Source organism: Suncus etruscus, chromosome 2, assembly GCF_024139225.1.
Source record: "Suncus etruscus isolate mSunEtr1 chromosome 2, mSunEtr1.pri.cur, whole genome shotgun sequence".
Taxonomy (NCBI): Eukaryota; Metazoa; Chordata; class Mammalia; order Eulipotyphla; family Soricidae; genus Suncus; species Suncus etruscus.
The window spans coordinates 89458387-89470866 of record NC_064849.1 but is presented as its reverse complement, the minus strand read 5'-3'; the positions used below and the strand labels follow the sequence as shown (position 1 = coordinate 89470866).

The following is a 12480-nucleotide window of genomic DNA, read 5'->3' as shown; positions in this document are numbered from 1 at the left end:
ATCGCTCCTGGCAGGCTCGGGGGACCATATGGGATGTCGGGATTCGAACCACCGTCCTTCTGCGTCTAAGGCAAACGCCTTACCGCTGTGCTCTCTCTCCGGCCCCTGAAGGAGTACATTTGCGCATTCATCGCCCACTCACAACTGGTAGCAGGAAATAGACCAAAGGGTCCTTTACTTTTAGGTGGAAGGTGGGTTTTGGGGGCACACCTGGCTTTGCATAGGGCTCACTTCCAGCTCCATGCTCAGGAATCTCTCACGGGTGTCTGGGGAGGACCGTATTGGGATGCCGACGGCCGAACCCGGGCGCATGCTAGGCCAGGGCCCTCCCCGCTGGACTGTGGTCGCTACCCCCAAAAGACCCATTTCTAGTGAACAGGGTCCAGATCGGGCCGCTGCAAACCGCTGGCCAGAGGCGCGCGAGGCGCATCATCCCGGTTGCCTGGTAACCGCCGGCAACAAGATGCCGGTGGCGCGCTCGGGCCGGCCTGGAAGGGGCGGTTGCTGCAAGAAGCGGTTGGCGCTGTTTTTCGGGGGTCTCGTGGAAAATCGGGTAAGAGTCCCCGAGTGAAACCGGCCTCTAAGAGCACCGCTGCACGCAGGACGATCCCGCACCCGGACTCGGGACCGTGGCCAGCTCCAAACCTGGGACCCTCCCTACTTCTTTCCCCGGGCTCAAGACTTGCTCCCTAAGCGCGCGCAGGCTGGAGCGGGCGGCCGGTCCTTCTGTCCCTAGACTGAGCGGCCCGCCTTGCCTTTCCCCTCGCCCGGCCCTTGCAGCACAGCCTCCTTGATCCCGCCTGGACCGGGTGTGCGAAGGGAGGGCGAGGGCGATGCCGCTGCCGGACACCATGTTCTGCGCGCAGCAGATCCACATCCCCCCGGAGCTGCCCGACATCCTGAAGCAGTTCACCAAGGCTGCCATCCGCACTCAGCCGGCCGACGTGCTGCAGTGGTCCGCGGGGTAAGCGGGGGTGGGGGTGTGTGGTAGGGGGCGGCTGCCCGCCAGGTTGGTGGGTGCTCAGAGTCTGTCGCAGGCCAGCTGAGAGCATCAGGCAGCACCGGGAAGGGCTTCAGGGTTATTCCATAGGAGGATGGGTTCGAAGAGTCGGTGAAGAGTGGACAAACACACTCAACAGTAGTTGGAATTGAGCCCCATTTATTGCGAGTTCTGTTTTATATTTAAGCAAAAAATAATCAATAGTAGCAAATTGGGTAGGTCAAGCGTGACATGCCTTTTAGCCATAGGATTAAATACTACATAGCAGCACAATCGTTAGAAAATCATCTAAACTTTATATGTATTTTATAAATTCTTTGTCATCAGTTTCATTTACCCTAAACCCTAAACAGAAATCAGAAAAATATTATTCTTTCTTCTTGGATAGGATTCTTGCTACTCAACTATTACTAATCAACAAAATACAAGCCCGTTGTCTATTAATCTTATACCAAGGAACTAACTATTGTAAAAAGAGAGCAGATATGGGCCCAGAGAGATAGCACAGCGGCGTTTGCCTTGCAAGCAGCCGATCCAGGACCTAAGGTGGTTGGTTCGAATCCCGGTGTCCCATATGGTCCCCCGTGCCTGTCAGGAGCTATTTCTGAGCAGATAGCCAGGAGTAACTCCTGAGTGCTGCGGGGTGTGACCCAAAAACAAAATAAAAAACAAAAAAACATAAAACAACAACAACAACAAAAGAGGGCAGATGTAATTAAAAGACCAAACATTTTCGTAGCCTACATACTACTAAATAACTGACTAAAAATATATTGATTCTACCAGCTTGAGAAAAATATTATTGTAGATTCTATCAGCTTGAGAAAAATATTATTGTAGATTCTTCCAGCAGTTTAGGGTAAGCAGAGTGTGTTCCAGCAATCCTTGTTTGTGGGGTTTGTTTTTTTGTTTTTTTTTTTTTTTGGTTTTTGGTTTTTGAGCCACACCCATTTGACGCTCAGGGGTTACACCTGGCTATGCGCTCAGAAATTGCTCCTGGCTTGGGGGGACCATATGGGATGCCGGGGATCGAACCGCGGTCCATCCTACGCTAGCGCTTGCAAGGCAGACACCTTACCTCTAGCGCCACCTTCCCGGCCCCAGCAATCCTTGTTTTAATGCAAGGGACAAAACCACTGTTTTTTGACTCAGCATTATTAGTTCTCTATGCATTAATGTTTAATAAGCTCATTGTTGCTATCCTGCCAACCACTAGCCTTGAGCACAACTGGCATTTTCTCAGCAGTGTCTGACAGGACTTCACCCTCTTTTTCAGGGGGAGGCTAGGCCTCAACTGCAGCAGTCCTGCTGATATTCAGCCATCATGCCTATAGATCGATGGCAATAGCCCAAGGGACCAACCACGTGCCTGGCTCTCTGCACACTAACTGGGTTCTTGCAGACAGACCAAAAGGCAGGCGGGGCAGATGCTTGGGAACCTGAATGTCTGCACTGCACGATCATGCTGAGCCTTTTAGAACCTGAGACACAGATTTCTCCAGCAGGAAACTGATGGGGAGTACCTCCAGGGTCAGAAACTGATTGTTTTGGGACCAGAGAGATAGTACAGCTGGTAGCAGGTAGGAGAGCACCTCTCTTGGTCTGCTAGATTCAACTCCTAGCATCCCATATGGTCCCCTGAGCCCTGTCAGGAGTCAGCCCTGAGCAAAGAGCCAGAAGTCAGACCTGAGCAAGTCAGTTATGTGCACTCCCAATTCCCAATAACTGGTGGTTCTTAGACTAGAAGTATGTGTTGGGGGGATGAAGTGAAAGCTTCATATCTCAATCCCAAGGATTGGATAACATGGGTCCGAAAGCAACAGTGACACAGCATAAATTCACACAAGGTTGAAGAGAATAAAAACAGGTTTGGGAAACTTCCACAACAAACTTTCCGCTCTCTAGCAAAAGAGAGTAGCAGGCAGATTGACTAGCTGTGGAACTAGTAGCTTCTCCCTGAGACCTGAGGTTTTTATTGGGGAGATAAGGACCACCCCCTTGGGTGGAGAACATGTAGGATAAGGGACCCAATGCAGAAGTTCTTCCAGTCTATGTGTGACAAGCAGCAGCAAAGAAGAATTGTCCTGAATAGAGTGAAAACCAGTTACTCCCAACAGGGGTGGGGTGGGCTGCATGAAGGTCAAACTGTCCTGCCTACTTCACAAGGTGGACTCTGCTAATATTTATTATTTTTGTTTGGGGGGGTCACACCCTCTTTGCTCAGGGCTTACTCCTGGCTGCACTCTGGGATCAAATCCAGGTGGCCACATGCAAGGCCAGCACCCGGCCATTTTCAATTTTTTAAATTTCATATCAGAGCAAGAGGGATAGTACAGTGGGTTGGGTGCTTGCTTTGCACTCAGCCTACCTGGGTTTGGTCCCCTGCACCTTATATGCTCTCTAGAGAACTGTCAGGAATGATTCCTGAGTACAGAGCCAGGAGTAACCCTGAGCACCACAGGGTGTGGCTCAAAAACAAATAAAAAATAAAAAAATGTGTGATAGGCTATATCAAATCTCACCCACCTTCTTGGAACAGTCTAACCAAGGTGAACAACCAGCCCACAAGGGTGATGTCTTAGAACATGCCAAGGCAGGCAGCTCACACATTGGTGTCACATGTCACATCTGACAATGGATCTGCACAACAGTTTGTTAAATGTATTTAGAAAATAGGGAGGAAACTGCCATGGTGTTGAAGATTAATTTACTGATTGATACTTTCTAAGTTTTCATTGATCTCTACAGAAAGGAAGTGGGATCTACTTGGCCAACAGATGACAGAAAAACCAAATTGCTTTACCAGCTTCAGTGTGTTAAAGTAGTGGTTTTGCCCCTTTTGGTGTGGCCCCCAAACCAAACAAGTCAACAAATACATTTGGGAGCATTGTAAAGACTTTTTTCAGGGGAATGGATTGGGGCCACAGCCAGTAATGTTCAGGGATTACTCCTGGCTCTGCCCTTGGGAATTACTTGTGGCGGTGCACAAGGGACCATATGGGATGCCAGGAATTGAACCTGAATCAGCCCTGTGCAAGACAAACACACCATTGTCTCTCAGACCCCCAAGAACTAAATGTTGTCAACAAGTTTGGAGTTGAGGGCTGGAGCCATAGCACAATGGTAGGGTGTTTGCCTTACATGCAGCCAACCTGTGACGAACTTGGGTTTGACTCCTGGCATCCCATATGGTCCCCTGAGCCTGCCAGGAACAATTTCTGAGTACAGAGCCAGGAGTAACCCGAGTGCTGCTGGGTATGGCCCAAAATCCAAAAATAAAAAAAGTTTAGAGTCCAGAGGAAAGAGAGGGTCAGAGCAGAGGGGAAGAACATTAAAGAACCTTAAAGCCCAGAACTCACCTCCCTGGCCAAATGCTGCTGCCTTCATTCCAGTGCCTTTGGGGGGCTGGTTTCCAAGCAATGCTCAGGTGGGGATACTTGCACCCCTGTGAGGGCCCAGGGGTCTACCAGGCCCACACAGTGAGGTGCTTGTTGGCCTGTGGCTCCTGGGATTGAACTTGGAGCCTCACCTTGCAAGGCCTGTGCTCCATCCCTCCTTCATATTCACTCCCAGGTCCCTTCAGGTGCCTCATTAAAAATGGGAAAGGTCTTGAGGCCACAATGGTGGTGCAGGGGTGTTCCTATGGGGTTGGAGGTGCCCTGCTCAGCTGTGTCTCTGGGGAGCCTGCAGCAATGTGCTATGCTTGCAGGTATTTCTCAGCACTGTCCCGCGGAGCCCCACTGCCCGTGAAGGACAGGGTGGAGATGCCTACGGCCACTCAGAAGACGGACACGGGTCTGACTCAAGGGCTCCTCAAGATCCTGCACAAGCAGGTATCCCGGCTGCTCCCCAGACAACCCCAGAGTCACTGAATGCCCCCTAGTGAGTGTCCCGGAAACGTCTGACAGAGACTCCAGCTGCTGTGGAACCGGGAGACTGAGGAAAGGGGAAAGGGGACTCCCTCATTTGATCTACATACAACACATGCTCGGGCTCAAGCGATAACCCACTGCCGCTTCCCCATCTGGACCATGGGGGTCCCCTTTCTAGCTCCCAGCCTGGGTATTGGACATGGCATCAGAAACCCCTGTCCACCAAGGGCTTAAAAGAAGGTGGTTTTTGGGGCCGGAGCGATAGCAAAACAGTAGGGCGCTTGCCTTGCATAAGTCCAACCCCAAGCGGACCCAGGTTCAATCCCCGGCATCCCAAATGGTTCCCCGAACCTGCCAGAAGCGATTTCTGAGCACAGAGCCAGGAGTAACCCCTGAGCACCCTAGGGTGTGCCCCCCCCCAAAAAAAACAAACAAGAAAGAAAAAGGAAGGTTTCTGTATGAGGCAAAGATGGTATCCTGATGGCCTGGGTTGGATGGCTGAGACTGTCCATATATGGGGTGTGTGTGTGTGTGTGTGTGTGTGTGTGTGTGTGTGTGTGTGTATTTTATTTTATTTTATTTTTTGTCATTTTGGTGCAACATCCAGCCCAGCAGTGCTCAGGGCCAACTCCTGGCTCTGCTCAGGGATCACTCTTGGTGGGACTCAGTAGACCATATGGGATGCCGGGGATCAAACCCAGGCCAGCGGATGTAAGGCAAGCCCCCTCCCTACTGTGCTATGGCTCTAGCTTATGGCTTTGACTTTTCTAGGACTTCTCCCCCACTGAGCCTTTCCAAGCACTGAACCGACCACTGTCACCTGGGAAACATAAGTGCTGAGTGGGCTTAAGGGGTGGGTCGTGTGCAAAAGACCCATCACTCAGCAAAGGGCCCTTTTCTCCAGAGCATTCAGCCCAAATTAGATCTTGCAGACCTCATAACGTACATACACAGACATCAAGACATATCTGTGTGCACATATGTATGTGTTTTATTTTGTCTGATTTTCCTTAACCAGTGTGGCCACAAGCAATTTGTGAATCTCGATGACCTAGAGCAGAAATGGAGAAACCTGTGCTTGCCCATCGAGAAATTCCAGGCCATCCTGCAGCTGGACCCGCGCACTGAGAAAATTGAGTGGATCAAGTTTTTAGCGCTCTGCTGCAGCTCGCTGGGTGGGGTAGGTGGCTCGCTTGGAGGTTGGGGCAGCGGAGGGGCCAAGAGAGGGCCCGGATCCTGTTGGCGCCATGTGGGCATGCTCGGGTGCCCGTGATGTCTCCAGGATTGTGCAGGCTTGGGTTACTGCTCTAACGTGAACTGAGCTGGCAGTGGGTGCAGGAAACAGGTGCCTGTGTGGTGAGATTCGGTTTCTGGGGGACACACGGCAGCAGAGACTCCTGGTAAAATGTGAATAAGCATGGGAAGAACCAGAATCTTATACTGTTTTCCTTTTCCTTTTTCTTTATTTTCCTTCCCCTTCCTTTTTTTTTTTTTTGGTGGGGGGGGGTGACGGGTTAGGGCCACACTAGGTGGTTATCTGTGGTTCTGAGCTCAGAAATTGCTCTTGGAAGGCTCAAGACTAAATGGGATACCAGGGATTGAACCTGGGTCAGCTGCATGCAAAGCAAAAGCACACTCTGCTGTGCTAATCACCCTGGCCCTTTCCTCTTTCCTTTCTCTCTTTTTTCCTTTCCTTTCCTTTTCTTCCTTTACTTTTTCCTTTTTTCTTTCCTTTCTTTCCCTTCCTATCTTTCTGTTCCTTTCCTTTCCTCTTTCCTTTCTTTCTCTCCCTTTTCTTTTTCCTTCCTTTCCCTTCCCTTCCCTTTTCTTTCCATTCCTTTCCTTTTTTCTTTCCTTTCCCCTTCCTTTCCTTTCTTTCCTTTTCTTTCCTTCTTTCCCTTTCCTGTCCTTCTCTCCCCTTCCCTTCCCTCCCTTCCCCTCTCCTCCGTTCTCCTCTCCTCTCTCCTCTCCTCTCCTTTCCCCATCCCTTCCCTTTTCCTTTTCTTTCCCTTTCTTTCCTTTTCTTTTCACACACATACACATATCCTACTTGTGGGCAATATACCAGACAGCATGATGGCACTGTGGTTCAGGGTCGCCCAGACCCCAGAACCCCCAGCATTGTTCATGGGACAGCCCTGGGGGATCAGGGCTCAGGGCCTCGCACCTGCAAGGCCCCCTTGAGGAAATATTTGTTTGTTTGTGAGCCAGACTGTGCTATCACAAATAGCCTCTCAGAACACAATCGCCCTGTGTGCCTTTTGCTGCGTCCTGAGCTTTACGTCAGTGACCCCAGATGCTGCCCCACCTTGCTGTCCCTGTTGTCAGCAACAATGCAAGAGCAACTCGCCAGCCCGCAGGTCTCAGTCAGTCCCTGTGAAGGACACTAGAGGGAGACGTTGGTCAGGGACCAGCTTGGCCTCCTCAGGTCCTTCCAGGATCCATCCTCCCTGCCTGCCTCAAGTCAGGGGGCTCACCTTTCTGCTGTGGAGGGGACTCAGACGCAGGGTTGGACCCCACGTGGGCTCGGAGCCACACAGGAGGGATGTGAGCTTGTCCCTGCTGGGAATATGCAGGTCTTGAGGTGAGGGGACATGGTGGGGGATGGGTCCTGTCTCATCTTCAGGCTTGGGACAGACTTGCAAAAGGAAGAAGGAGGATATAAGGCAGGTGCGAGGGAAGAAGTGGCACCGTGTTTATCCCAGGAAGGTCTGTCACGGTTCAGAATATGTCACAATCTGTCACCATGCACGCTGGTGGGAGGCACACATGAGAGCTGTGAGGACACGTTTCTCTGAGCTCCATTCTGATGGTTCAGTCCACTAACCGTCCAACTCAATTCAACTTGGTCTTGACACACTCTGTTCTCTTACCTTCTTCCTATTCTAATTCATAGCCTTCACTTAAAGGGCAATTGCCACATCTTTCAGTGGCCCATTCATTGTCCTTATTTTTTTTGTTTTTGTTTGTTTGTTTGTTTTTGGGTCAAACCCGTCGGCACTCGGTTTACTCCTGGCTGTGCTCTCAGAAATTGCTCCTGGCAGGCTCAAGACCATATGCCGATGGTCGATGCCGGGGATCGAACCCAGGTCCATCTTGGGTCAGAGGCATGCAAGGCCAACACCCCACCACTTTTCTATCACTCCGGCTTCTCCCATTTTAATTCCTATGGATCCAAAGAACATCAGGTTTATTTACTGCAGCTGGGGTGTGTGTGTCAGTGCTGTTTCATCCCCTTCAGCCTGGCTGGGAACCCCTTTTTCTTTCCCCTCATGCTGCCCCCTCTTGCATATCCCCTGGCCCTGCCAGGGGTGACAGCACGCTGTGTGTTGCAGACACTGAACTCGGCCAATGCGGCATGTCTGTGAGATCCTAAGTACCCGACCCCCGACTCGGCCTCTATCCCCTTCGAGATCTTCTCAGATGTCTACCAGTACCTGTGGGGCCTTGAGCGCTCCGGCTCCGAGATTGAGATGCAGTCGTATCTGGCCTCACTCAAGCTGACCATGTGAGTGCAGGGGTGTGTGAGGATGGGGCGAGCAGGAGGACTGGCCAGTGACAGGGAGGACTGGGTATAGAGCCAGCTGTTCTGGGAGCAGATGTCCTGTGTGCATGTCTAGCCGGATTCTCAGGCCCTGTTGCCTTAGGACTCAGGACACCTAGAATTTGGGGGTTCCACCCTTGGGACCCCATGTGGGCCTTGGGTTTCCTCAGCCTCTCTGGGTGCTCACTCTGGGTGTCTCCTGAGGGTGGGGGAGCTCAGACACAGGCGTCCCCGGATAAGTGTGCAGCCCTGGGGGTGGAACGGGCCCTGTCCTCACGCCCCAAAACCTTTGATCTAGAGCCACTCTCCCTGCTGGCCCATGTCTCCTCCCTGCATGCCCCTGGTGTTGGTTGGAGATGATGATGAGGGGATGAGAATATCCTGATGGTGTGTGTGTGTGTGTGTGTGTGTGTGTGTGTGTGTGTGTGTGTGTGTGTGTGACTGCACCAATGTTTGTTTTGGGGCCACACCTGGCCATTAATGCCAGGCCTTACTTCTGGCTCTGTGCTCAGGAATCACTCCTGGTGGGCTCTGAGGATCGTATGGTGTGCTGGAGATTGAACTTGGGTCTGCCATGTGCAAGGAAAACATACTTCCTGCTGTGCAGTCATTCCAGTTTCATTAGACCAAATTTTCATTAAAGAATTTATTATTTCTGGGGCTAGAACAAAAGCACAGTAGTAGGGCATTTGCCTTGCATGCTGCTGACTTGGGACAGAACCGGGGTTGATCCCTGGCATCCCATATGGTCCCCTGAGCTTGCCAGGAGCGATTTTTTGAGTACAGAGCCAGGAATAACCCTTGAGCACCACTGGGTGTGACCAAAAAAAAAAAACAAAAAGAATCTATTATTTCTTCAGAAGGCACCAAAACCTAGGGTGCTTGGGGCTGTGAGGTGCCAGGATGAACCCAGGGCCTTGTAGTTGTAAGGAGGACAATGATATTCTTCCAGAGAGGCAGGTCCAGCCTGCCCCCATAGTGTATATGTCTGTGTAAATGTGTGTTTAAAAAGTCTTTCTATTTATTGTATATCAGTTCTCTTTTGCCAGTATATTGGCCTATAATGTACCTTCTTTATTTTGCAACAATTATTCTTTTTTGGGGTACAGTGACTTGCAGTGGTATTAATGCTGCTTTATACCTGCAATAGCATTAATATGCTTTATACTCACTGTACTATTAATGGGTGCTTTATACTTGCAGTAGCATTGATGCTGCTTTATTCTCACAGTAAATAGTAATGCTGCTCTGCACCTGTAATAGTATTGATGCTGCTTTACACCTGCAGTAGTATTAATGCTGTTTTACACCTGCAGTAGTATTAGTGCTGCTTTACACTTGCAGTAGTATTAGGGCTACTTTATACTCATGGTAGTTGATGCTGTTTTACTCTTGCAATAGCATTAATGGTGTTTTCTACTTACAGTAAGTATTAATACTACATTTACACGTTAGCCCTATGACACCCCACCCACCATCACCACACATCTGCCCATCCTCCATTGTCCAGGTCCCTTCTCTACCACCTCCATTGGCAGCTCCCAGTTTCCTGTACCAGGTTTGAATTTGTTTGCTTTGTTTCCTCGAAGCAAGGTCTGGGTTACCTGGGATACTGCACACCAATGAGCCATATCATCTGGCATTGGTCCTCCTCTTCCTGACTCCGCTCACTCGGCACAAACACCTTCGTGCTCTATCCCCCAGCGAGATTTCTCCCTTGTCTCAGAGCTGGGCCCATGGGTCACTGTGTAGCAAGGCTCAGCTGTGTCTTCCATTCCTCAGCCTGGGCTCAGGGCTTGTTCCCAGACCTCAGCTTCAAGAAGAAATATGGCTGCTTCTGTGTTCTAGGATGAAGATGCTGGGAGGGGGTCATAGGCCAAAGGGATGCTCTGTATTTACTGTTTGGAGTCTCCAAACCTTTCATAAGGCAGCAGCAGGCCAGCAGCACTACCCTGACGCAAGATGCTTCCTTTGCACACACACACACCCACGCTGCATTTCCCTGTTTCTAAACTGTTTTGTATAGACCAATTCTTCATAGTTGGAGGGTGAAGCTCACTGTTGTTTGATTTTCCACAGGTCATCTTCATGTCGTCTTTGGAGAAGTGTTTGCTCAGTGCCCTTCTCTGAAGTTTTTGTTATTGGTAGTGGTGATGGTGGTTTGTTATTTGATTTCTTTGGTCCTCATGTGTGCTCAGAGGTTACCTCGCTGGCTCTACTCAAGAAATCACTCCTGGAGGGGCCCTGAGAGATAGCACAGTGGTTGGGCATTTGCCTTGCATGTGGTCAACACTCGTGAGGGACCTGGTTAGATTCCCAGCATACCATATGGTTCCCCAGAATGCCCAGGGGTAATTTCTGAATGCAGAGCCAGAGTACCTCTGAGAGCTGCTGGGTTTGGCCAAAAATCAATCAATCAATAAATAAAGTTAAAAAAAAATTACTCCTGGCAGGCTCAGACAGATCATATGAGGGGCTGGGGATGGAACATAGTTGGCCACTTGCAAGGCAAGTTCCCTGCCTGCTGTGCTATTGCTCCATTTGACTTTTTTGAGGGGGGGTTTGGGGTTACAGCTGGCAGTGCTCAGGGGTTACTTTTGGCTCTACGCTCAGAAATCGCTCCTGGCAGGCTCAGGGGATCATATGGGATGCTGGGATTCAAACCACTGTCCTTCTGTATGCAAGGCAAACACACTACCTCCATGCTATCTCTCTGGCCCCTCTCAATTGACTTTTTTTTTTTTTTTGGTTTTTTTTTTTTTGGGCCACACCCGTTTGATGCTCAGGGGTTATTCCTGGCTAAGCGCTCAGAAATTGCCCCTGGCTTGGGGGGACCATATGGGACGCCGGGGGATCGAACCGTGGTCCTTTCCTTGGCTAGCGCTTGCAAGGCAGACACCTTGCCTCTAGCGCCACCTCGCCGGCCCCTCAATTGACTTTTTAAATCCCAGGGTGCAACATTGTCAGACCAGGGACCAAATGTGAGTTGTCTGTAGAGAGAATCTATAATCCACAGAGGTCTGGGGCTTGACACCCAGCAACTGACGTCTGTCCAAGAAAAGGAAGCTTTAATTGTACAGGTTAAAAATCTACTGATCAAAGGCTGGAGCAATAGCACAGCAAGGAGGGCACTTGCTTGTGCAAAGCAGCCGACCTGGGTTCGATTCTCAGCATCCCACATGGTCCCCCAAGCTTGTCAGGAATAATTTCTCAGTACAGAACCAGGAGAAAGTCCTCAGTGCCACTGTGTGTGGCCCAAAAGCAAACAAACAAATCTGATCAGTCCAGAGTAATAGAACAGCAGGGAGGAGGGCACTTTTCTTGCATGCAGCTAATCTGGGTTTGGTCCTTAGGACCCCATATAGTCCCCTGAGCTTCACCAGAAGTGATTCCTGAGAGCAGAGCCAGAAGTAAGATCTGAGCACTACTGGGTGTGAGCCAAAACCCAAACCAAACTATATAGAGTTGACTGATAAGAGGTTGTCAAGAATCCATTTTTATTATTTTTTTAATTTTTGGGGTTTGGGACATACTTGAAAATGCTCAGGGATTACTCCTGGCTCTGTGCTCAGAAGTTATTCCTGGCAGGCTCGGGGAACCATATGGGATACCAGAGATCGAACTTGGCTCCTCCCCAGGTTGGCCACGTGCAAGGCAAATGCCCTACCACCGTGCTATTGCTCTGGCCCAAGAATCCATTTTTAAAGTTTAATCCTTTGTCATTGTGTCATGCCCCTAACACCTCCCTGTGTGTTCTGAGACTCTGACTCTGTTTCCACTTCAGAGACGCGAAAAACAACAGCAGTATGATTGGACCCGCCGATTTCTTCTACGCGAAGAAGGTAGTTGTGTAAGCGCCCCGGAAGAGGGCTCGGCAGCCACGTGTGGGGGAGAGAGAGAGAGAGAAAGATAGAGTGGCAAATACAGCTTCTCTTGAACACACATAGGCCCGGCTTCTTTGCTAAGCGGGGCCGGGGACTGGTCAATCTGGACACCATGAAGTGGTGGGGAGCCTGGAAGCAGCAAGAGGGGTCGAAGCGAGAGCACAGTTGGGAGTATGTTTA

General features: G+C 50.3%; 1 protein-coding gene across 1 annotated transcript; it reads left to right on the top strand.

The window, feature by feature from the left end:
* The first annotated feature begins 814 nt into the window (after positions 1–814).
* Positions 815–12358, top strand: ROPN1L (rhophilin associated tail protein 1 like). Its single transcript, XM_049767955.1, is given in 7 exon segments — positions 815–964; positions 4710–4833; positions 5891–6052; positions 8208–8222; positions 8224–8269; positions 8272–8380; positions 12201–12358. Coding segments are annotated over 7 exon segments (657 nt in total). The 5' UTR covers positions 815–833; the 3' UTR covers positions 12271–12358.
* The last annotated feature ends 122 nt before the right edge of the window (positions 12359–12480 follow it).